Raw genomic sequence first — 26,914 nt, forward strand, 5'->3', positions numbered from 1 at the left:
TGTTTGAGCTCAAAATGTATAACTTGTTTTGTATTGCTTTATATTTTAATAAATGAAATACATTTTATAGAATATATTTTCCATAAATTGATAAATAAACTTTTTTTTTTATCTGTTCCCCTAAATTGTTCTCATCTCAGCTGCAGGGTTTTATAGTGAGTATTCATTTGTTCCTCCTTTTTTTTGATGCATGTCTGTTTTCTTGTGTCATGTAATTCCTTTACATTGCAGCTTTATGTATGTGATTAGAAGTTATGGATGGTTGAATTGAAATTTAGTTTTGCGGGGATAACTTAAACTATATATTTCATGACATGGTGCTTTGCATTATCTGTGTTTAGCACAATGAAGTGAACGTTCTCCACCTCACATCCTTTGCCTCCCCTGTCACTTGTTGATTTGTTAATTTCAGCCGAGTTTGCTGTGCAGAAGCAGTAAGTAAAAATCTGGCAATTTTACAAAAGAGATCATAAAAATCAGACAGAATGATCTAACCAGTGACATAAATTTCCTGGGACCAGCTGTAATGCAGCACTATTTCAAGTCTAGGACCAAATTAGCAGCCACTACTTTGCTGCAAGAAATTTCTGGCATGGTTACACCAAGCCTCACTGGGAATAAAATACAGTTACTTAAATAGTTATTAAAAATATATTTTTTTAAATTTCCAATGTAATTTTTTGTTTATACAGCTACATCATCTTTTATCTGAAAACAAACCTCTAAAAACCAAACATTTTTTCCATGTATGTTATCTGCACACCAAAGCTCATGTTTGACGGAACCCACCCCCATCCAGCGCTGTCTCAGTGATAGTATCTCCTCCTCCTCTCCCCCCCTACCATTCAGCCACACTCACCGCCCCTCCCCATTCAGTGCAGTTGCAACCCACCCCTCCCACACGTCTAGCACTGCCGCAACCCCCCCCACTTCTAGTAAGCAGCCTTCGGAGATCCTTCTAGTAAGGGGTGTATCTATGCAAAATAGTCCCTACGGCAGGGGTGGCCAATGTATCAAAATAAACATTGACAAGGAGGTCTCGCACAAGCTGGACTTAGTGGCCGTCATGTTGTTTTTAGCATTGTATAATTGAGAGTGAACACTAGGACAAGGAAGGGCAGTGGCGCTCAGCTGGGAGGGGGTGGATGTGGCCACCACTGCCTCTTCAAGTTGCTGTTACTATTATTCTATTAGAAGAAAAATTCTGAATTCCAAAAAAATGTCTGGTCCCAAGGGTTTTGGAGAAAAGATTAAGTACCTGTATTTATATTGTAAATTTTCATGATGTAACTTATTTTAAAATAATCAGAGCTCTATCATGGCAGCAGAGAAAAGTTGAAGGGCATTGAGGGATTAAAGGAAACACTTACCAACTCGTGGGAACCTTTGAATTGTTATTGATTAAAATAAAGAAGCTTACAGGAAGGCATGAGGCATTTTAGGTCTCTATGGCTGGAACATGCAGAAACTATGTATTTGGAGAGAGAAGTCAAAGATCCTTCATCAGAGCTATGAAAGAAAAGAAACAAATGGTTTAAGTTGTGTGAGAATGGAAGAGGAATGAATAGGACAAAGAGTGTTGCACAACATTTTATGAGTATCTAATTGCTCTCACTGGCTCAAATTGTCAAATATTTCCTTTGTCCTATATCCATTCATTCCCTACTTTCTATCACCCTCACTACAACTTGACCTGGAATTTAACAGCATTTCTCTCCACAGATGTTGGCTGCCTTACTCATTGTTTCTAACATTTTCTGTTTTTATTTTGGAGAGAGATTGAGAGCAGTTGGTAAAGGATTGGAACATAAGCATATATGTGGAAAATGTATTGTTTACTTTCTAAAAGCTTTTATTGGAGTATAAATTTAGGGAAGTTCTAATCCAACTGTACAAGGCAATACCAAGATCAAATCTGGAGCACTGAATAGATCTGTTCCCTTGTTTAAGGAAAGATATTGGAAGCAGTTCAGAGAAATTAGGTTGATAGAGATGAGTGGGTAAGCGAAATGGTTCCTCCCATGGGAGACCATATTCCCTCTAATTTTTAGTAATCTGTGTGCACAAAAATCTTATGTTGTGCAAATTTTTTTCCTGTGACCAAAGTATGTGCACACTGAATACTTGTGCAAATGTAAACTTGAAATTGTTTCAAGATAATTTTGGCACAGCCTCTCATGGCTAATAAAACTGTATTGGCTTGTTTTAATATAATACAAGTAAGATTGCATTCTATGAAGTAACGTATGTAGTTAAATAAGTATAATTATTAATTACTACATTATTTTAGGTAACTAAACTTTCGTGCACATGCTAATTTCCTTTGTGCTGGTTGTAAAACGTGTGCATGCACACACACATACACAACTTAGAGGGAACAATGACCAGAGGGCATAATCTCACAAAAAGGACAACTTATTTGAGATAGATATGGGGAAGAATTTATTTTCTCAAATATCCAATCTTTGAAACTCCTTGCTCTGGAGGATGAATCATTGAAAATATGAGAATTAAGGATTATATGGATAGAACAAGAGTGTAGATGAGGAAAGCTGGATCAGCCATAATAGTACAGAATAGAGTCAAGGGTAAAAATGGCCTGCTCCTATTTCTGTCTATTACTGTCATCGGAATCACTTTTGGTTCAGTCTACAGCTTCTGCATAGGGCTCTACATCCATCTCATAACCCAGAGAACTGGAGTGGTAGCAAATCATCCTTGAGCATAATGGACTGTTGAGAAGATGCTTGTGCCTTGTACTGGAATTGAGATGCATCATTGGTTCATCAAAATAATTGGGATTTTGTGAATATGCTGCTTAGTATTTTCATCAATTTTGTGGGAAACTGATGTTCACTGCTAAGTTGAGATTGTAGAGCACAGAACATTACAGTCCCTTTGGCCTGCGATGTGCTGACCGATAGCAACCTGGTCAACAAGCTAAACTTTTTCCTACCTTACACTGATAACAATCTTTCTTGTCATGTGCCTATTAGTCTTTTAAATGTCCTGATTGTACCAGACTGTTCCACCACTCCTGCTAATGCATTCCAAGTGCTCACTACTCTGTGAGAATAAAAATAAATCCTGACATCTCCCTTAAACTTTCCTCACATGATCTTATCCAGATGTCCTGTGGTGTAATCTTGCCTCATGAGTCATGTTCTCCAATCCAGGTATCATCCTCATAAATCTCCTCTGCACCCTCTCCATAACTTTTACATCCTTCCTGTAATGAGAGTACCAGAACTGAACACAATATTCCAAGTGTGGTCTAACATTACTTCATAACTCTTGAACTCAATCCCTGACTAATGAAGGCCAACATACCATCAGCTTTCTTAACTACCCTATTAACCTTGTGGGAGCTATGGATTTGGACCACAAAGTCTCTCTGTTCTTGCATATTGTTAAGAATTCTGCTATCAACTATGTACTCTGCCTTCAAGTTTGACCTTCACACTGATTTAGATTGGACTTTTTTGCCCAATTCTGCATCCTGTCTATATCCTGTTGTAAGTTAAAGAATTAGTCTCAAACATCACTCAGAATAGTCAGTTCTTCTCTGAAGAAACATAGGATACTTGACTAAATGTGTGTTCATGTCATTTCATCATACTTCATGTGAATGAAGCCTGTCATGTTTCTCATTTAAAATACAGGTATGTTTGTGATGCAAAAATAGATGATCAGTTACAATGTACATATTAGTCAAATGCATTTGTTTATTCACTTTTTCTCCATTTCTCATCTATCTTGAAGATTCTGAATATGAGGCAACCTCAGCCTTAAAATAGGATAAAAATCCAGGCTCTAAGCATGTTGAATATCAGCTGAATCCAGTCATGCCATATGCAGCTTTCCTGGCTAAGAACAGAGCAGAATATTATAATGCCCTAAACAGATGTCTTACTGAGATCAGCTAAACAGGAAATGAAATACGAATGGTGCCATTTATCCATTAAGCCATCAGATAAACTTCACTCTTGGTTTGTGCATTCAAATGACTTAATTTTGGTACTTCAGGTAGCAGCGGTTAGCGCAACGCTATTACAGTGCCAGTGACTCGGGTTAGAGTCTGATGCTGTCTAGAAGGAGTTTATAAGTTCTCCCCATGACCTCTGTGGGTTTTCATTGGGTTCTTTGGTTTCCTTCCACTCTCAAAAGTATTGAGTTGTAGGTTAATTGGACATAATTGGGCAGTACTAATGGCTGGAATTGGCTTCTACTGTGTTGTAAATAAATACACACAGCCCTTCACAAAATTGCTGCTATTTGATCCCTTGGCAATAGCTCACCACTGTCTTCTCAAAGTGGCTTTGCTTAATACATTTATGTAATTGCTCTAATCTGGCTATTTCACTGCATTGTTCGGCTTGACTCTTATCCGTGCTCATGTTTCTAGCTGTGATTGATAATTACTTGCTTCAAGTCAACTGCTGAAGTGAGTAATGTCCATGCCACCAGCAGATGAAATCTGATGACTCTGGATTCAGTATTGATTCCATTCAAGTCACTGGATTATTCAGAGAATCATCAATAGCCATTGAAATGGGGAAAAACAAGTATTGTGAAGCTAAAAAGTCAGGCAATTTGAAGTCATTTTCCATATTACTTACTAATGTGGGAATCATTTTGAAACAGCTATGCTTGTTCAAATGGTGAGTTTCAAATTCAGAACATAAATAGGTTTTCCTTATCTCATTCCAGTCCAAGTAAAATTGTTAAAAATATTATTCAAAATCAAAAATATTGTTTTCATGATAAAACAGCAATATCATTTAATCGTGGAAGTCTTGCCAGAATCCCCCACTTGCGTCATTTGACGAGAGGTTAGCAACATAAAATCGAGGATTATGTCTACAGTTTTTATTTTTGTTAAAACAGACATACCGGATCAAGTCATCCGAGTTTTTAAGGCTGATCAGCAAAGTTGCTACATCATCATCAGCAAAGATACCACAGCAAAAGAAGTTGTTGTTCACGCTGTGCATGAATTTGGCCTTCCTGCACCCTCTGAAACCTACTCTCTCTGTGAAGTGTCTATAAGCTCTGAAGGTGTAATCAAACAAAGAAGACTTCCTGATCAGTTATCTAAGCTTGCTGACAGAATTCAGTTGAACGGCAGGTGAGAAGGTGTTTTCTTTGGAAACCAATAATCTTGTTGTTTTTGTGTCAAATACTGAGAGATGAAAATATACAACTTTTAGAATGTGGGGTTTTCAGGTCTTTTGAACACTTCTTTGATATTTAATTTTTCTAGAAATTATATATAATTGAAAAGGCCAAACACTCCTTATCTTATCCTTCTCATTGGTCATGTGATTTTCTTGCAGAATTTTTTGACCTTGAATCAATAGCAGTAACAGATTTACTAGGAGGAAAAATAGGGAAAAGTAAATGGACAAAAATGATGACTAACTTGACAATGCGACATTTAACTTCTGCATTAACTTCTATTTAGGTACTATCTTAAAAATAATATGGAAACAGAGACTCTTTGCTCAGATGAGGATGCCCAGGAATTATTAAAAGAAAGTCAAATATCTTTGCTGCAACTTAGCACCATTGAAGTCGCTACTCAGCTCTCTATGCGAGACTTTGAATTGTTCCGGAACATTGAGCCCACTGAGTACATTGACGATTTGTTTAAAAGGAAGTCAAAAACAGGAAATGTACATCTCAAGCAGTTTGAGGATGTAATCAATCAAGAGACCTTCTGGATTGCAACTGAGATTTTGAAGGAAACTGTCCAGTGGAAAAGAATGAAAATAATGAAACATTTTATTAAAATTGCCTTGCACTGCAGAGAATGCAAGAACTTTAACTCTATGTTTGCTATTATCAGGTATGAATTTCAGTCTGATGGCATAATATGCATGATATGACTTGGTACAGCGATGTGTGGATTTTAAATATTTTAATTTGATTTTCACTACAGTTGATAAAAGCCAAAGGTTTTGTGTATTATTTTCTTTAAATCTTGTTTGAGTCATAGGTTTTTCTTTTAGAGAGAAAAAAACCCACATTAAATTACAGAGGAAAGGGCAATTTAGGTGAATTCTGATTTGCTGGGTGCATGCGATTGCACATTCCTTGGACAAAATATCTGTCAAAATGTAGCAAAGGAATAGGGGGATGAATGGAGCAGATGTTCAAATCACTGAAAGTGGTGCCGCGGAATAAGAATGCCATTTTAGAGAGAGAGAGAGAGAGTAATCAAATACTTGCACTGATTTCACATGGAGCAGAATTGTCAACCACAGATGCTATGCAAAACTTACAGTTAACTGTTTTGATCAGTATAGCATAAAAGGGTTAAAGGAAACTGTGTAATATACATTAAAATAATAAAATTGAGAGAAAACCCAAAACTGGAAATGCTGAACAGGCTTGAGAAACAATCTCTAGAATGAGAAATCTGTTGGCAATTTGGAGTCATGGGAGGATGGGCTAGTTTTCTTTCTACTTCATGGGCCCTGATAGGAAATAGTGGAAATAAATATGTTATCAAATAACCAAGAATTTTGGAGACATTTTATCACCCAGAAATTGATTAAAACATGTGTCTAATCGTTTGTACTCACTGGCAGTCAAAGTACAAGGCAGAAAGTAATGTAATGATATATGGATGAATTTCGGCAAAGGGGAATGGGAAAAACTCACTTGGGGCAAAAGTCCTGTTGGACCAAAAGACATATGTTTGCATAGTAAATACTATGGTGTACTGTGTAATGAATCTGTCTCCAACTGGCAATAACAGCATACAATATATTTCTTAAATGTGTGTTCTGGTTGCTTCATTCTGGAAGGATGTGGAATGTTTGAAGAGGGTGCAGAGAAGATTTACCAGGATGTTGCCTAGATTAGAAAATGTGTCTTATGAAGAAAGAGTGACCGAGCTAGGACCTTTCCCTTTAGAATGATGAAGAATGAGAGGAGTATAAGATTATGAGAGGCATAGTCAGGGTGGACAGCCAGCACCTTTTGCCTGAGGCAGCAGTGGCTAGTATCAAAGGACAGCTGTTTAAGGTAAGGGGAGGAAGATTTAGGGGAAATATTAGAGGTAAGTTTGTTTTTACACAGAGTGGTGGGTGGCAGAAATGTATTGCCAGGGTGGTGGTGAAGGTACAATTGGGATATTTAAAAGGCACCTGGATAGAAAGGCTCGTGCATGCAGTACTATTCTTTACATGCTACTATATTTCAAAAACTATGATAGCACCAGAAGTAATTATTTCAAACATTTTCATCAAAATTATTCTCCATTTCAGTGGGCTAAATCTTGCGCCAGTTGCACGACTTAGGGGCACTTGGGAAAAACTTCCAAGCAAGTACGAAAAGCTGCTACGAGACCTTCAAGATCTCTTTGATCCCTCAAGAAACATGGCAAAATACCGAAATATTCTCAGCAGCCAGAGTCTACAGCCACCCATCATTCCACTGTTCCCTGTTGTCAAAAAAGATCTCACTTTTCTGCATGAAGGTAGTATTCCATTAGTCAAGTCAAAATTGCTCCTATACATAATTCACTCTGTGCACTCACTCTTGCATTGGCATGGTCAGCCTTTATTCTTAGGATAACTATTAATTACTGGTTATGTAGATTACTGTAAATTAGTATAGTTTCTAAGTGCAAGGTTTATTATTTCAATCACAACACTGTCAAACAGTGAAAATATGAGTGTCCTTAACAATTGGCAAGCTCAAAACCATGGCAGTTGAATTAAAAAATGTAGAGAGCAACCTTTTGAGGCTATGGATGTTAATTTTTGATGCAAGCTGAGCAGTTGTCAATTTAAGTAGGTGACGTAGCAGATTTGTATCTTTTGTTACAGCTGTCCAAATGTACTTAATAGGGAGAAGGTGAAGCTAATAGTCCCAATATTTGTTAAATTATTTCTGCACAATGTTCAGCAGGATTAAGTGTGATGAAAGTTACTCATGGTAACATGGAATAAATCAGATGGAGGAAACCTGATATTTTTTGATTTTTGCAGAATCATGCACACATTGCCTGAAGAGGGCGCACAAAATCAGTGAACCGGTGCGGACTCGAAAGGCCAACGTGGCCTGTTTCCGCTCCGTAAATGGTGATATGGTTATGGTTATTGCACAAAACTATTCAATTCGTTGTCTCTATCAATGACTTGCATTTGTCCAATGTATCAGTACTCTTCCTGTGTGTAATAGCCTCACAATATTAAATTATTTTGATCTCTGTAATCAAGATTTGTAAATTAAATATTTTGTGATCATTAATTGGGTTCACTTTATTTGGGATCTTAGATAATTGGGATGATTCATCAGAGAAATAGAGAGCTGTTGCAGGTGAAGTTATTCACTTCCCATGGGTTACTGGATCATTCATTTAATTGTTACCATAAAAATCATTATTTGTTGAGCACTCGTATTACAGGCTCTGGTATTTTTTCAATTGACATCAGCTGTTCTCCTTATTCACATATCAGAGATTTGCTTTACATTTTTCATTTGCAATATGCTGCGTACACAATCCCAGGGGCATGCTAGTTGTTTACTAAGAGGCAATATCATTTCCACTTCTTTTCCCTCCCTTACCGTCCACCCCCACCAAATCTGGGTCCAGCTTCTATCCCACCCCTCCACATTTCTGCATGTCATTCATCTTTCCTCCTGCGAACCCCACCCTTTCTCCCCAGTCCTCATGAAATATCGATTCATTTCTTTTTCCTGCCAAGATTCTACTTGGCCTCCTGAGTATTTCCAGCAGTTTGTTTTATGCTCCAGATTTCAGCATCTGCAGTCTCTTGTGGGTCTATTAGAATTTAGCATGACGTATAGGATTTAACAGCAAGTCATTTTAAAATAATTCATGAAAATAAGTGTGCACACACAGTTTTTACTGTTGATGTATGATATGGCAGTGATCTTGGTTGAGAATTCACTCAGATTGAATCTTCTTCAAACATTTACAGTACTTTTAGTCTGTAGACTGCATCATATTTACATTCACACTCTGAATCTGAATATTACTGCTTCCTGTAATATTAGTAGCACTGACCTTGATGGTTGCCATTTCCTTAATATTCATGGGTTTTTTTTGTTTCTAGACATTATAGGATTAACCTTGAAAGTCATTTTCTTTAAAATGTTCATAGTGTTGAACCTCCTGGAAGTGCTAATGCACTTCAAAACTGTAACTCGTGGATTCTTCACTGTTGCCTGCAGAAAATAAAAATAAATTGCTTTATTCTGACAACACTTCTCACCCACATTTTGGTATACTCACCATCTTAATTGCCATTTTTCTGCCTGTTATGTAGGAATTGTGTTAGTAACTCCAATATTGATAAAACATAGTTTTTGCAATAAGTTCATTTATATGTGCAAAAACAGACTAAAGGCTGTGTTCTTGCATTTCTGTGCAATTTGGATATAATATGGAATTATCATCATGGCCAAATTATTTTCTCTTTTATGAAGGAAATGACTCCAAAGTGGAAGGTTTGGCAAATTTTGAGAAACTACGGATGATCGCCAAGGAGATTCGACATGTTGTCCGTATGACTTCAGTTAACATGGATCCTGCTGTAATGTTCAGAAATAGGTTAGTGATTATCAAGAAATCAAATATGGATTTTAAGTCATCTGGGTATTGCAAATACTTCAATGTTTTTGTTTGGGAAAACATGTTGAAAACTTGATGCATTCTGAAAGCTATTGCACACCAAAGATTTCTTTATAACTACAATCGACGTTAAAAATCTTCATACAAGATGTTATATTACTTATTAAAGTGCTACTTGTAATTTCTTTGTGAGAGCTATCCAACTTCATACTAATTACAGTACATGTCTCAAATAACAGTTTCTGGCTAGGTAAAGTTTTAGATGTTTTACCCCTTTCACTCAAATGTGGTGAGAAAAAATATCAATATTTAAACATGCTTTGTTCAATGTCATAGTGCTGGGGCAAGAACTGAATGCACAATGGGCAAATTATCTCAAATTGAACACTCGTTGAAGTATGGACAAACAGTTGAGAGTAAAATTAGGGCTTAAATGTAGTGAGCTAGGAGGCTTACACTGTTATTGGACTCGGATCTTGAAAACTAACCACTTAAAACCAAAAAATAGGCAATTCTTTCAACCGTATTGTTACAAGGGTCATTGGAAATTTCCCCTTAATCTCTCATTTGATTTTGTTCACTTTGCCATTTGTTTTGTTCAGTTTTGCAAAATATGTTCTGTTGTAGTGAATTAAAATATGTGTAGAGGTAAGTAAAACCAATGGCCAGTACTCATGCACCTGTTTGACATAGATAACCAAGGACAAATTGTGGCTTGTTTTTTTCCTCTATCCCCTTTCGTTCTCCCCTTATTTTGTAAAGTGGTTGAAATTAATATCAAAAATGGGAACAGTTCAGTTTGTGAATTGATGAACTTGCTGCAGTAAAATTTCAGAAATTGTATTCTTTGGTATTACCCAATTCATTTTAATACTTTTAATCTGATAATCTGTCTTTGGGATAATGCGTTCAGATTTTGAATGTTGAGCTGGCTTTTACTGAAGACAACAATAAAAAGTTAGAAATTGCTGCTAATTAAGCAGATAGGAGGAAGTTTTTTTTTAAATTAAGCAGAACCCAAGTTTAAAAATAATTGCTGCAGTAAATCATGCCGCAAAGAGCTGGCTACTCAGCATATTCTGAGAGAATTCTTCAAATATAAATGTACTTCAAAATAAGATGTTACCTTCTAGTATCCAGTTTCATTTTTGCTGTTTGTGGAAATCTTTATTTTCATTTAAACAGCAGTGTATGGCTTCAAAATGAATTGAAGACCAACTAGCTTAAGGTGGTTATAATACCAGAACAGTTTTACTTCATAATAAATGATTCCATCCAAACATATCTGATCCAAGTCGATGCATATCACAGATGCATATACATTGGCTTCACTTGCTGTTTTTTCACTTAAACTAGAACATATTGCTGCCTATCACCTACCAACTACTGTTTGGCTCTTTGCCCTTTCCCACCTGGCTCCATCTGCTCACCATCTACCCCTCCCCTATTCTGATTCCACTTACCACTTTCCGGCCTCCGTCTCAAATTTTCCTTTCTTCCATACACTCTTTTTCCCCTCTACATTCTCAGTCCTGAGGTAGGGTCTCTACCTGAAGCATTCACCATCCTTTTAACCCCACAGATGCAGCATGACCCACAGAATCCTTCCAGCAGTTTATTTTCTGATGTCAGTAGCATGTTCTTAGTGATTCATTTAGAGGTGAACTTTGGACCCTTTTAACATGATGATGTGAGTAGTGGTGCCAGTTTTATCGCAATCTATGTTCCCTTGTACCACTCTCTTCCCTTCATTCTTTTGCTCTTCTGAACTGGTTTATCTTTCTGCCTTTTTTTCTGAATACATGCTTCAATGTTCATGGCTCTCACTTACAGGAAGAAGAGATGGAGGAGTTTGGGGTAAGTAATCTGTACACAGGTGCTGAGGTTTTGGCACATAACAGCTCTGCATCCTCCTCACACTGCCTGCCCTGTAAAACAGCATGTCTCACATAACCTACTACCCACCCTTCCTATGCCTTACGATATTATGTTATTTTGCAGAATACCTTCTTAAATTACCTCAACTAGGTGCCTTTTACAACAAAAAAAAATGCATGCATTTTTTTTTAAACTATACAAACTCTGGTAAATGTGGATTTTTATTTCAACACCATGCCTGGGCTTGTGCATTTAATTTGCAAGTAAACAGCTCTTTTCAGTAAATTTTGTGTTTTGCAATTGTATTTGTGGTGAATAGCTGTAGATTAGGTGCAGCATGTTTTATTGAAAGTAATCCCTTCCACTATGTTCATCAAGATTTTAAGAGGACCATTACTGATCCAGTGTAATATTACCATAATACAACTAAAAAAAAAAGCTGTAAGTATTTGAAGGTCAGGAAACATCTGAAGAGTTAATTTTTCAGGTCATTGGGCCTTGATCAGCTGACTTTATTTTCACTATTCAACATTGGTTAATGTTAAAAATACTAAAAACGAGGTTGGAGTTGCCCTTGCTCATTTCAACAGCAAATATAACTGAGACTTGTATTGCTCCTTCGTGCTTTGGATAAAATCAAAAAGCTAGTAAGAATGACATTTGAGTGATTTTGCACAAAATCAAAAGGAGAATTTGAGTTGTTTATATTGAATGAAGAGTTATAAGAGAGAAAGATGTACATGAATATATTGCTATCCCTTTCACAACATTTCACAGCTGCTCATTAATAAAGTGAGAAACCTCAGAGAGAATTTGTATATAGGCTCATAGATAATCCATCTGTTTAGAAATATGTATTTGATATACTTCCTTTCCATTGTCTAAGGAAAAGAAACAGATCCATAGTTCATGTTTATTTTTAACATTAACCAATGTTGTACAGTGAAAATAAAGTCAGCTGATCAAAGGCCATTGATCTTGAGATGCTTCTTTGCGCAGTTTAGTTAGCACACCCTCAGTAGAATGGTGGATTGTCAACCTGGACTTTTGACATGTCTCCCGAATGGACAAGAAATACATGGATGCAGTTAGGGCTAGGTCAGTAACAGTCAATAACATTTAAAGAACATAAAAACAAAATAAATAGGACCAGGTGTAGGCAATCTGACCCATCAAACATGTTCTGCCATTCAATAAGATCATGGCTAATCTAATCTTCACCTATCTGCCTTTTTCTCCATATCCCTTAATTCTCTTACTATGTAAAAAAAAATCTATCCAACCTTGTCTTAAATACATTTACTGAGGTAGCCTCCACTGCTTCAATGGGCAGCAAATTCTACAGATTCACCACCCTCTCAGTTCCTCCTCATCTCCATCCTAAATCTACTACCCTGAATCTTGAGGTTATGTCCCTAGGTCTGTCTCCCTCACCAATGGAAACTACTTACCTACCTCCATCTTATCTATGCCTTGCATAATTTTATACGTTTCTATGATCCCCTCTCATTCTTCTAAATTCCAGCGAGTACACTCCCAGATGACTCAATCTCTCCTCATAGGCTAAACCCCTCATCTCTGTAATCAGACTGGTTAAACTCCTCTGCAACATATCCAAAGCCAGTGTATCCTTCAAGTAAGGAAGCCAGAACAGTATGCAGTACTCCAGATGCAGCCACACCAGTACCTTGTACATTTGCAGCATAACCTCCCTGCTCCTAAATTTAATCCATCTACCAATGAGGCTAAGTACAGTTGGAAAGGGAAGGTTGACACACTAAGGAATGGTGCATAATAAGAAAAATATTGGCAGAAGTTCATTGATTGTAGGGTTGGAAGACTGTAAAGAAGCATTGGAATAGTTGGGTTTAAAGCAGTGGGTCTCAACCATTTTCTTTCAACTCACATACCACTTTAAGTAATCCCTAGCCCATGGGTGGTCTGTGATTAATAAGGGATTGCTTAAGATGGAATGTGAGTAGGAAGGGAAGGTTGAGAATCATTGCTCTAGACCCAATTATTACTGAAATATTTTGCTTGAGGAAAAATTGTCATTAGCTCATTTCCTTTGGAGTTATGAAACCGTGCACATAACAAATCAATTAGATTTGATTAAAACAGTCTTTTACAAACTTTTTCTTTCCACTCACATGCCACCTTAAGCAATCCCTTACTAATTACAGAGCAGCCATGGCATAGGGATTACGTAAAGTGGTATGTGAGTGGAAAGAAAAGGATGAGAACCACTAGTTTAAAGGTCAGTGGGCTTTGCTCACAGGTATGTATGACATGGAAGAAAATAGATGATCTATGTGAAGAAAATGTGAGTGTTATGAGGTCACAAAGGGAAAACCTACATCCCATTATACTTGTGTGACATGGAATTCAGTAAACTCAGTCGAGTGTGAGTTTGATTTGGATGTCATTTACAGATAGATGTGGGCTGGAGGGACAGTTCCTGTGTTGTACTGTTCTTTGTATAATGTTCTGTAAAAATTCTTCAAGATGTGAAGATCAAGAATTGGGACATCTTGGATCACGTACAAAACATTCTCTAAAGGGAGGAAGAACAGCCAGAGAACACATTGGTATTAAACATGAGAGAGATGGTGGTTCTGTAAAGTGAACTTCGGAGGTAGAAGGAAGGTTCAAAAGAAGAACTCTTGGATCATAATTTCAGGATTATTCCCTGTGTCGTATGCTAATGAGGGTATAAAAGATAGGACACATTAATGTGTGAACATAGAACATAAGAATATCTTCTTCTTTGGCTTGGCTTCGCGGACGAAGATTTATGGAGGGGGTAATATAAGAATATAGTGTTATACCATCTTAATAACCTACTACAACAACTGCCTGGAATTTTCCCACTGCATAATCCTCCATTTTTCTCAATTCCATGTACCTATCTCATATGCCCCTTTTACTCAGCAATCCCACAATTAGCATGTGAACGACCCATCTTTAAAGCCAGCTTTGGCCGTGCACATTGAACCAAGAAAAGCCCAATCAGTGCACCTTTTAGACAGGAGCCAATGGAGGTAATACATAGGATTAAAATGACCCCCTCCCCATTCAGTGTTTGTTGCGATCACACAGGGAAGTGAAATGGTTAAAAGGCAGTTATTTCCTGTCTTTTAATGGCTGTGTAAAAGGGGTAACAGTCGCTTAAAAGATCCTGTTGAAACTGCCTCCACCATCATTGCCGACTGTGCATTCTATGCACCCACCACTCTTTGTGCTGAAGAGCTGGTGCAAGAGGGAGGACTTTAAGTACTTGATCATTAGGAATGCTTCTGGGGTAGAAGGGACTTGCACAAGAAGGATGGGATGCATATAACTGGGAGGTAAGTCAGGAGGGGTGAAACTAATTTGTTGGGGCTAGAGTGGGGACCAAAATAGCAATGCAGTAGGTGGGGAGAAAACATAGAGGATAAATTGATCAAGACCAGTAGGCAGAGTAGACTGATTTGAGAACAGGGGAGGGTTAACAGGCTCAACTGGATTTTAGTCCAAGGAACCTCTCAAATAAATCAGATGATTTTAAAGCATAGTTGGATTCATGATATTATTGCAATCATGGAAATAGGAAGGGAATGAGTGGCTCCTTGATATTTTCATTGTATAGATGATTCAAATGTGACAGAGGAGAATGCAAAAAAGGAGGAGTCACATTAGTGATTAGGGAGAAAACCTCACAAAGATAAGCGTATACAGAGCCGTTGTCATACCCACACTCCTGTTCGGCTCCGAATCATGGGTCCTCTACCGGCACCACCTACGGCCCCTAGAACGCTTCCACCAGCGTTGTCTCCGCTCCATCCTCAACATCCATTGGAGCGCTTTCATCCCTAACGTCGAAGTACTCGAGATGGCAGAGGTCGACAGCATCGAGTCCACGCTGCTGAAGATCCAGCTGCGCTGGATGGGTCACGTCTCCAGAATGGAGGACCATCGCCTTCCCAAGATCGTGTTATATGGCGAGCTCTCCACTGGCCACCGTGACAGAGGTGCACCAAAGAAAAGGTACAAGGACTGCCTAAAGAAATCTCTTGGTGCCTGCCACATTGACCACCGCCAGTGGGCTGATAACGCCTCAAACCGTGCATCTTGGCGCCTCACAGTTTGGCGGGCAGCAACCTCCTTTGAAGAAGACCGCAGAGCCCACCTCACTGACAAAAGGCAAAGGCGGAAAAACCCAACACCCAACCCCAACCAACCAATTTTCCCCTGCAACCGCTGCAACCGTGTCTGCCTGTCCCGCATCGGACTTGTCAGCCACAAACGAGCCTGCAGCTGACGTGGACTTTTTACCCCCTCCATAAATCTTCGTCCGCGAAGCCAAGCCAAAGAAGAAGAAAGAAGAATGAGGATATAATAGAGGTATCATCCAATTCGATTAAAGAATAGAATTTAGGAATGGAAGGGGAATCACTTTGGGGCTATATTACAGACCTCCCATTAATCAATGGAGAGCAGCAGCAATCATCAAAGACCCTCACCACCCAGCATACGCTCTTCTTGCTGCTGCCATCAGGAAAGAAGTGCAGGTGCCACAAGTCTTGCACCACCGGGTTCAGGAACAGCTGCTACCTTTCAACCATCAGTCTCCTCAACAACAAACAGAGACTCATTTAAGGACTCTTACTTGTGCACTTTATTGATTTCTTTTTGTTCTATCTGTTTTGCACAGTCAGTTTGTTTAAATTTCTTATTTGTTTACAATCTTTGTTTACATGTTTTACACTGTGAACAATAAATCTGAAGGGAACAGGTATAAGCAAATTGTAGAAAAGTGCAAGAGCATTGTTATAGCAATGGATAATTTTAACTCTCATGTTGACTAAGATGGTCTTAGTGAAAGGAACTTAGATGGGCAAAAATTTGTTAAGGGTGTCCAGCAAAGCTTTTTGAGACAGATTGTAGAATTCCACTGGAGATGAAACAGTACTTGACCTTATTTCTATTCACTTTGTGATATACATGAATGACTTGGATTTGAATGTAGGTTTGATTGATAAATTTGTATTTAATAGCAAAATTAGTATGGTAGATTAAGAAGAGAGTTGTTCATGGCTACAGCAGAATATAGATCAATGAAAATTTGGATGTGGCATTGGCAGGCAAAATTTACTTCTGACAGATTTATTGTCAGAGTACATACTTGATATCACAAAATCCTGAGATTCTTTTTCCTGCAAGCCAGACAGAATTTATACTTATCAGGAGTAAAAGAGCTACAAGAGAAGATACGTAGACAAAAGAGAGAAATGTAAACAAACTACAATACAGAAACAAAAAATATTCAGTAATAAATAATTTGCAATGTATCTTTAAATGAGTATGTGTTGTTCAGGAGTCTGATGGTCGAGGGGTAGCAACTGTTCCTGAACCTGGTGCAATAAATCTTGTGGCACCTATACCTCTTTCCTGATGCCAACAGTTAGAACAGAGCATTTCCTGGGTGGTGTGGATCCTTGATGACTGCTGATGCTCTCTGAAGTCAGCATTCCATGTAGATTTATTCAATGGTGGGGAGAGTTTTGCCTCTGATGTACTGGGATGTGTCCACTACCTTCTGCAGGGCTTTCCTCTCAGAGATACATTTTCGGTGCCTCCACGCTGGATCATGATGTAACCGATTAGAACATTTTCCACTACACCAGATTTGCCAAGGTTTTCAATGTCATTACCAAACCTTCACAAACTCCTGATGACATTAATATGTTGGGTTCAGGAAAGGTCCTCTATGATAATGACTCCCAGGAATTTAAATTTGCTCACCCTCTTCACCTCTGATCCTGCAATGATCATTGGATTGTACACCTCTGATTTTCCTTTCCTGAAGTCCACAATCAGCTCCTTGATTTTGGTGACATTGAGTGCAAGGTTGTGGTTAGTGCACCATTTAGCCAAGTTTTCAACTTTCCTCCTGGATGCTAACTAATTACCCCTTTTTCTATAACCTACCACCGTGGCATCTTCAGCATATTTGGTATTGTTGATGTACCAAGCCACATAGTCAGAGACATACATCAAGTAGAGCAGAGGGCTAAGAATGCACCCCTGTGGTGCTCCTGTACTGATGGAAGTTGTGGAGATGTTCTTATCAATCCTCACTGATTGTGGTCTGGAGATGAAGAAATGCAGGATCCGATTACACAATGAGTTTGGTGATCAGTTTTGAGGGGATGATGGAATTGAATGCATCCTGATGTATGCATCTTTGCTATCCTGGTGTTCCAGGGCTTTGTGTTGAGCCAGTGAAATGGCATCTGCTGCAGACCTGTTGCAAATTGGAATCGATCCATGTCGCCACTCAGAGAGGAGCTGAAATGCTTCATCACCAGCCTCTCCAAACACTTCATCACTATGGATGTTAGTGCCACTGGTTGGTAGTCATTTAGGCAGGTTACCATATTCCTCTTGGGCATTGGTCCAATTGAGGCCAGTTCTAAACAGGTTGATACCGTCCCCTGCGGAGTACCTTGTTGAAGATATCTGTGAATACAGTGGCAAGTTGATCAGCCCAGGTTTTCAGTACTCGGCGGAGTACTCCATTCAGACCAGATGCTTTCTGTGGATTCACTCTCCTGAAGGCAGCGCACATGTTATCCTTGGATACGGATAAGAGAGGATCATCGGGATGTGGCACAGAAATTCATTTTGGAAAGTCAAAAGGGGTAGGACTTGCACAGTAAATTGAAGGATGATGAGGGATAGAAGAACTATGGGGCTTGAGTGCATAATTCCCTGAAAGTAGTAGCAAATGGAGACTGGGTTGTGAAAAAGGCACAAAACAGACTTGCCTTCATAGGTTGAGCCATAGAAAATGGGATTTGAACAAAATGTTACAACTTTACAAAACACTGATTAAACTGCATTTGAAATATTATGTGCAATTCTGGTCACTTCACAATATGAAGGATGCAGTTGACCAAGAGACAGTGTAGAGGAGATTCACCAAGATATTGTTTGAGTTAGAGGGCTCTAAGTTGTGGCTTCTATTTTTTTTGTGGACCCAAAGAGGCTGAGAATTGACCTTCTGGACATTATAAGAAATATCGATCGGATAAATCGCCAGAATTTTTTCCCATGGCCGGGAAACTTAAAAGACTAAGTTAAGAAGAAGGAATTTTAATGGGGATTTAAAGATTTTTTTTTAAAGTAATGGTTGATATTTAGAACTCTCTGCCAGAGGAAGTGTTGGTCAGATACAAGCACAATGTTTGAGACATTTATACAGGCACTTAAATATGCTAAGCCTCAAAGTGTGCAGACTTAAAGCGGGCAAATAGGGATAATATAGTTGGGCAAAAACATGGTGGTGGAGATTTGGGGGCCATAGTCCCAATTTTACAACATAATGTATCCTATCTGTTACCTTTAAAATCAGATTGGAAGGTGCCACAAACACCAATATTAAATAAACCTCTAATTGCTATACTTTTGTCCAGATTAATAGTTTGTTAGTTTTTTTTTAGAAATAAATATTGGTACAACATTTGAAGATCATATTTATCCTGTGTATCAATTGTTCTTTCTATTCAGTATTTAAATGCTCCTAATAGCTGATTTGGATATACACATTCTGTTTTTGAGATGTTTAAAGCAATAATTTCTGACTTAATAAAATGGCATTTGAAACAAAATGTAGTTTTACAATATCAAAATGAAAAAAGGTACTGGAAACAGCAATCATCCTCCTATCCATATGTCATTCCCCAGGAGTTCAGTCCCTTCCATAATGTTTGGACAAAGATACTCTTTTTTCTTTGTTTGTCCCTTGCTCTACTGTTTTAAATTTACAATTCTCATGTGATTAAAGTGCACATTCCAGTTTTTATTCAGGTTATTTGTATACATTTTGGTTTGATCATGTAGAAATTACAGCACTTTTTATACATAGTCCTCTCATTTCATGGCACCATAATATTTGGGATAAAGCTAGTATATTAAAGTAGTCCTGCTTAGTACTTCGTTGCATATCACTGGCATGCAATGACTGACTGAAGTCTGTGATTTATAGATATCACCAGGTGCTGAGTAACTTCTCTGGTAATGCTCTACTGCAGCCACCTTTAGCTCCTGTGGAGACTTGTGCCCTTAAGTTTTCTCTTCTGCATGTGGAAGACTTGCTCAATTGGATTTAGATTGGATGACTGACTTGGTCATTCAAGAATTTTCCTGTTTTTGGTTTTAAAAAACTCTTATTTGCTTTAGCAGTATATTTTGGATCATTGTCTTTCTGTAGGATGATGTGCTGTCCAATGAGTTTGGAGGCATTTGCTCAAACTTGAGCATGTAAGATAATTCTAAGCACCTCAGAATTCATTTTGCTACTGCCTTCAGCAGTTACATGATCATGAAGATAAGTGCATCAATACCTATGGCAGCCATACATGCCCAGGCCATAACTCCCCCATTACCATGTTTCACAAATGAGGTGGTATGCTTTGGAACTTAGGCAGTTCCTTAATGCCTCCACACTTTGCTCTTGCCATCACTCTGATACAAATTAATCTTGGTCTTATCTGTCCACAAGACCTTTTTCCAGAATTCTGCAGGCTCTTTTAAATACTTCTTGACAAACTGTATTCTGACCATCCTATTTCTGTGATTTGTATCTTGCAGTGTAGCCTCTGTATTTTTGTCTTCTGCAGATAATAGTTATTGACATGACCATATCTGTCTCCTGAAGATTGTTTCTGATTTGTTGAACAGGCATTTGGGGACTTTTCTTTATTATGATGAGAATTTTTCTGTCATCATCAATGCGGGTCTTCCTTGATCTACCAGTCCCTTTACAATTACTGAGCTCACCAGTATGCTTTCTTCTTTAAAAAATGTTCCAAGTAGATGATTTTATTAATCCAAAGATTTAGGCAATGTATCTCGCTGTTTTATTCTAGTTTTTGGCCTCATAATGGCTTCTTTGACTTTCATTGGCGCAACTCTGGTCCTCGTGTTGAAAAATGTCAATGACAGACTCCAAAGGTGTCAAAAGCTTAAAAGTAAGCCCAGTTCTCTCTCACCAATGAAGCATTTAAACAGACCCAGGTACTCACAAACACCTATGAAGCCAAATGTCCCAAACGTTATGGTGCCCTGAAAAGGGAGTACTAGGAACAAAAAGTTCTGTAATTTCGACATGATCAAACCAAAATGTATGGAAATAATCTTGAATAAAATCTGAAATGTGCACATTAATCATATGTAAAATGTTTGATTACAAATTTAAAATTTTGGAGCACAGGGAGAAATGTTGTATTTCCAAACATGGAGCCCACTATATGTGAATGGGTTGGGGTTTGGTACAAGTGGGTTCATTGCATCACTTTGCACCATCCTGAACTGCCATTCAGTCATGCTATATTTCACAGGAGGTCACATATGTTCACACACATTCACCTGATAATTGTAAAGCTAGTTGCCCCTCCAAAAGCTATCTTCTGTGCATCCCTGTCTTTCAGAGGTTGGTTTGTTTAATTTTGGAAGAAAATTGGCTGCTTTGTTTTATCACAATTCCATAATGTCCCAAAATGTCATAGAGTTTGTGGAGTTCTTTCAAAACTTGGTTTCTGTTTATGTGCATGTAGATGGGATAGGAAAAATAAATATAACAAAGCCCCATTAATAGTAAGTGAACGAATGTGATGGCAGGTTATCTGTTTTTGTTGGTGATGAATAAAGATGGGAATATTGATGTATTCATCCTTAAAGACTATTGAACTGACCACTAGATAGCTTCCAGAGTGATATTCAGTAGTTTATTAAATAAAGCACATCTCCTGTTGGTTTGCATACAGTATCTTACCTATATTTTTTTCTGTCCTGACTTCTGTTAACCCATTGCAATGATACCTGTGCCACAGTAAAGACCGATTTTCATCAATCATTCTCCGTTATTAATGTGGAATGTGATGCTGATAAAGTCGCAGCAGCTGTCATCAACTAACATCATTTCTCCACTCATTCACTGCATGCACTGGGTTCAGTGAATTGCAGCCAAATCCTGGCTGCATTTTTACTTCTTTCTCTTTCTTATGAACAGGTCATTAAGTCAAGGCAGCACAAATTCCAATGTGCTGGATTCAGTCCAAGGTGGGGGTCATAAGAAGCGAGTGCGCCGCAGTTCCCTGCTCAATGCTAAGAAGCTTTACGAAGATGCACAAATGGCTCGAAAGGTTAAGCAATATCTCTCAAACTTGAATGTGGAGACAAATGAGGAGAACCTTCAAATGATGTCATTACAACGTGAACCTGCTTATAGCACACGTGAGAGATTTCTATTGCATTGCATTTTGAATCAAGCAGTTTAACTCGAACATAATTTAAAGCACAATTTTTATTGAAGATAATCAGAATTACTAATGTTTGGGTAGCAAAAAGCTTCAGACAAGATTAAAAACCATTCTTCAGAAATAAATACAGAAGAGAGCAGTTAATTTCCACTATGAGATTTATTAAATAATTACAAAGGAAATTATCCTAGTATGAGCAGCTGATTTATTTTCCTCCCTTTCTTGGATTTCTTGACCCATTTTTGAAAGAGAATTTAATAAAGAAAGATTTGCCCAATTTGGCTCAATTTATCTTTGACTAACACAATCATTATTGGGCATTCTCAAGATAATCAAACCGTGGCTTATTGTTCTCACTAATGCAGAGGTTGCTCTCTTCGTTGATTTTTACAGCTCAGCAAAGATAGAGAATCATACAACAGGCTTTCTGATCTACTAGGTTCATCTCTGAGCCAGCCAAAAGAAACTAAGAGAACACCTTTTGACCTGGCCAGTATTTATCTTTCACTAAAACAAATTGCCACGTTATTATCGGCTTGAACATAGAAGAGTGTAGCACGCAAATAGGCCTTTCATCCCATTTATCTGTACAAACATGTTGCCAAATTAAGCTGGAACTCAGCTGCTTTCACATGAGGCATATCCTTCTGTCCCCTGCATATTCGTGTGTAAATTTACTGCTTGTTCTTTTTTTCAGTCATTAAGGCAAATGTATGTACATTTAAAAAAAAATGATCAGAAATTCAAAACTGACTGTATAATTGTAGATTTATTTAATGATGACACAACCTGACTCTTACAGAATTCCAGGTTTATGCCCTTAATCATTACTTTTTTCTTCAAGACCAGGTGCATTATAGAAGCTCAACTAAAGGGAATTTGAAATCTTATGTTTCTTATGGTCACCTGGTGACTTGTTACAAATGGTAACTCTCAGGGAAATAGGAGTTCTCAATTCAATTTTTCAGCTGCAGCAGATGTATGGTTAAGAAAAATAAGATGAGGGAAAGATGAAATATCAAAATATATTTAAATCATCATTGATCTTACCTGCTTTTGGAAAATGAAGTTTCACTTTCAAAATTACCAACCTCTATTAAAGCCTAAGCTGCCAATTGAAGTGATCTGACCTTTCCGAAGTGATGGAAGGAAAAGAAAAACAAAGGCATTAGTTCTGTCTGACAGTGGGGTTAAAATTTTTTTGTGTTTTTAATACAGTCACAGCAAACTTTGGTATTTTTCACTGTTAATTGTTGCCCAGTGATAGCAAGAGCATACTGCCATCAGGTGGTTGTATAGGCAATAGAAAGTTGAGGAATGAAAAGAAAACAAAGTTAAATGGATTATCAATGGGGGAAAAGATTAACAGAGCATTTTGTTGGTATTATACTAAGAAAATAATGAGAAATTATAAGAATAGTATGTTTAATGATAAGTGGTGTTCCAACTAGATCCTGAACAAGTGAACTAGAGGATATGACAGAGAACTCCCATAATGAATTTCTACCAGCACAATTACTGATTTGATTAGAAACCCACCAAGTAATGCTGATGTGCTCCAAACCAGGAAATATAATTTTTTGAAAGGAACAAGAAGTATAATGGTTAAATTGGATTTTGTGAATGCATATAGAAAAATATTTTTCCAAAACACACTATATTACAATGCATTTCAAATAAAATTGCCATTTTCTGAAATATCCAAGATTCTCATTCAGCACACTGAGATAAAGAAGACATCATCTTCATTTAGAAATATTGGATTTTTCTGGAGTCAGGTGTCTCTATTAATTGGTTTTCTCTTTATAACAGTGAGTAAGAACTTTGAGCGGCGCTCGTGCAAAGGTTCAGACATGTCCCCAGTAATTACAAGGTCATCGGGTCAACAAGGAAAGCACCAAGCACATCAACGAATGAGCCAAGCCCTGCAAGTGCCAGCAGTAGCTTTGAGCACCTCACACAAGAAAATACCAGCCCCAGCATTTGGTAACTATTACATCCATTTCTGTTCTGATGGATATTATTTGTTGTTAAGTCACATCCTCATGAAATGTTTTTGCATCCTGCAAATGTGAAGGAGAATAGATTGCACATTAGTATAACTTGTAGTGATAGTAACTGAATGACAATATTGTAACAGAAATCAACTTCCATATTTACAGTTTTAAACTAGAAGATGCATAACATGTGTTATAGTGTTAAACATAAGGATATGGTAGGAGTTGAGCAGGTGCTCAGAAATGTATTAAAATACTATAAAACAGCTAAAACTTACAGTTGTAACTATAGGTCCTTTTACACTTGAGTCCCACTAAATGGGCCATTCAGTGTCTTGGGATAGGATGGCATTTTTTTGTTCACACTTGACCACTCTTAACTGGGACACTGCATGTGTTCATTCTTGCAAGGAGCCATCCCTGGGGTTAGGACTGTTCTACTTTCTACCAGTGATGTCGTGAGGCATCGAGCGATGGTGGACCTGCTCTAAATCCTGATCAATGTATCATGATCTTGTATTTGAACAAAATTAATCGCAACATAATTAAGCTTTATGTACAGCACAGTATGAGTCCTTCAGCCCTATTGTTGTTATGCCTTTATAAGGGACCATGGGAAAGAGCTAACAATAATTAGCAATGCCAGACAATTTTTAAACAGCGTGGGAAAGTTGGTAGCACTATCACATACAATTATAAATACCGTGGAGTACAAAAGATGGCGGATGTTCCCTCCCAGAATTCTGTGTGGCTACGTGCACAGAGGGATTTCTCTGCCACATGGCATTCTGGGAAGTCAGGTCAGCCATCGCTTTTTCCCATTGTTTCTATAAATTGTGCGCTATAGCACTATCAACTTTCCCAAGCTGTTCAAAAATTGTCCAATATTGTTGTTTATTCTCTCTCTCTCTCTCTCCTGCTGTGACTCTCCCATGGCAAAGTTTATACCTTCATTTTAATCTTTTCTTCCTTTGTTCCTGCACTCACACAAAAACTTTGGTCATTTCTATCCCAGAATGCAAATGCCCATTCTACACTTGCCTGAGTGCATGCTGGCATCTGCAGACGCTGGGGATTGTATTAGGGGTCGAGGCAGTCTATCTTTGATGTAAGATGATGTCATCTCACACTGGCGTTGAGAAGATTTTCCTTTCACACTAGACCTTTTTTATGCCAATTGGCCATTAATTCCTGGGATCACTTACATGTAAGAAAGGCGCTTAAGAGATTTGTGTAACAATGCCTATTTAAAAGCCTATTTATTTGCATTACATGTCATATTTTAAAAATAATTTATGAATTAAATACTCTGCTTTCTCAACAATATAAACCTCTGTCCCCTCAACTTGTGTTGACAAATATTGATGCTTCTATCACCTGTCAGTTTTTTGCTTTTATGAATTGTTGAAATTAGGATTTCTTAAAAGCTTATAAATCTGATTTATTAAAAGAGAAGTTTATGTAACAGAGTTTGGGAACAGTAGAGAGGAATTAATAAAAGCAGGAAATCAAAAAGTAGAGGGTTAACTTTTGCTGATGGAATCTGGAATTCATGTCCTTCCATGATTTGGGGTATCCCTATATCCGAGAAGCATCTGATTCCAATTTGCTCATTCCAATCTTGGAACCATTTATGATAAAAAAAAGTGGTGGCGGGGAGTGTTGCTCAGGACCATCAGCTTTTTCTGACCTCAAAAATCTTTGAAGATCTGTACGTTCTTGCCCTGTGGTTATTGTTTCACTTATGCTGCTGGGTTTCTTGAGAAGTGGAATAAATTTTGAACAGTCGAACAGTATGTTGACCACTTTAGAATTGGCTTTGATTGAGTTCAATGATTTTCTCTTGCCATTTTAATAGTAATCTTCTGCTGCCTAAGCCAACTAGAACATTGAAAGTGGCTATGACTGTGGCTTTATAGTAAAATAAAAAATGCTATTGAAGAAGTCCTAACATCAATCAAAAACAGGCAGTGCCAGAAATATTCAGCACATTCAGGCAACACTTTGTGGAGAGGGAAACAAGTTAATGTATCAGTTAACGGGCTCTTCATCAGGTCTGAACCAATAACTGTGCCTGTCTCAACAGAATGTTGGCTTCCCCACTGACCATTTGCATCACCATCTGCTTTTTTAAATTTCCACCATCTGCAAGTTTTTTAAATTTTCAAATGTAACCACCATATTAATTTTTATTTCCCTAGGTACCAGTTCACCACAGTCCTTGAAGAAGGCTTTAGCCATGTTTGAAGAAGCACAAATAGATAGAAGTAAGAAGAATACTGAGGACACAGTGTCAACAGCATCATCGCAACTCTCTTCCCCTCCTGTATCTCCTCATAACTCCCCACGCAAAGGTAATCTTTAGCTATGGAGCATCACTTTTACCTAAGCAAATCACAATAAATGCTCTTTCTTTTTCAATCTGTTTATTGAGTTATATCGAGCATATATACAAGAGGAGAGTTACAATACATTAATGTATTTACAAGTGTATAAGAGAAAGAACATATTAGTATTTAACAATTATTTATTAACCATAAATTTCCTTTCCTCTTGTAAAACAAAAAGAAAAAAGAGAATTTAAAAAAAATTATTACAAAGACCCCGCTAACTAATCTAAAAAAAAGAAAGAGAAAAGGACTGGGCAGTCCATTTTGAGAGCAAAGTAGGAAAACAAAGGGTTTCCTGGTTAAAACTAAATTTACCATAAGGAACTAAGAGAGAATTCAGTATAAAATTATGATTCTTAAACTATATGGAAATATTGAATAAATGGTCACCAAACTTCTTCAAATTTAAATGATTCATCAAAATGTCTGACTCCTAATTTTCTCCAAACTTAAACAATGCATGACATCAGAGAGCCATCGAATTAGAGTTTGTGGGTTAGGATTCTTTCATTTAAGTAATATGGCTTTTCTAGCCAATATTGTTGAAAAGGCAATCCTCTGTGTGGAGACAGGCCCAGTCTCCGCTGATGTGATTTCAAAAATAGCTGCTAATAGATTTGCTTGTAATTCTAATCCTAGAACTTTTGTTAGGTTTTCAAAGACACTTATCCAGAAATTACCTAGTTTTGAACATGACAAGAACATACGAGTTAAAGTGACTACCTCAACTTTGCC

The 26,914-nt window shown here is 37.7% G+C and overlaps 1 protein-coding gene across 15 annotated transcripts in view; it reads left to right on the plus strand.

Annotated features, from left to right (window-relative positions):
* The window catches only part of LOC138743262 (rap guanine nucleotide exchange factor 6-like), a 235,964-nt gene that overhangs the window by 184,632 nt on the left and 24,418 nt on the right, over nt 1-26,914 (plus strand). For 12 of the 15 annotated variants that reach the window (XM_069898257.1, XM_069898258.1, XM_069898256.1 and 9 more), the window contains 9 exons: nt 141-155; nt 4,888-5,128; nt 5,465-5,848; nt 7,275-7,486; nt 9,466-9,589; nt 11,444-11,467; nt 21,543-21,766; nt 23,605-23,778; nt 25,991-26,143. In XM_069898257.1, the coding sequence (XP_069754358.1) occupies nt 141-155; nt 4,888-5,128; nt 5,465-5,848; nt 7,275-7,486; nt 9,466-9,589; nt 11,444-11,467; nt 21,543-21,766; nt 23,605-23,778; nt 25,991-26,143 (1,551 nt within the window). The remainder of the gene's footprint in view (nt 1-140; nt 156-4,887; nt 5,129-5,464; nt 5,849-7,274; nt 7,487-9,465; nt 9,590-11,443; nt 11,468-21,542; nt 21,767-23,604; nt 23,779-25,990; nt 26,144-26,914) is intronic. The other 3 variants (XM_069898261.1, XM_069898259.1, XM_069898262.1) reach the window with 3 other exon arrangements.

This window comes from Narcine bancroftii, chromosome 9 (assembly GCF_036971445.1).
Source record: "Narcine bancroftii isolate sNarBan1 chromosome 9, sNarBan1.hap1, whole genome shotgun sequence".
NCBI lineage: Eukaryota > Metazoa > Chordata > Chondrichthyes > Torpediniformes > Narcinidae > Narcine > Narcine bancroftii.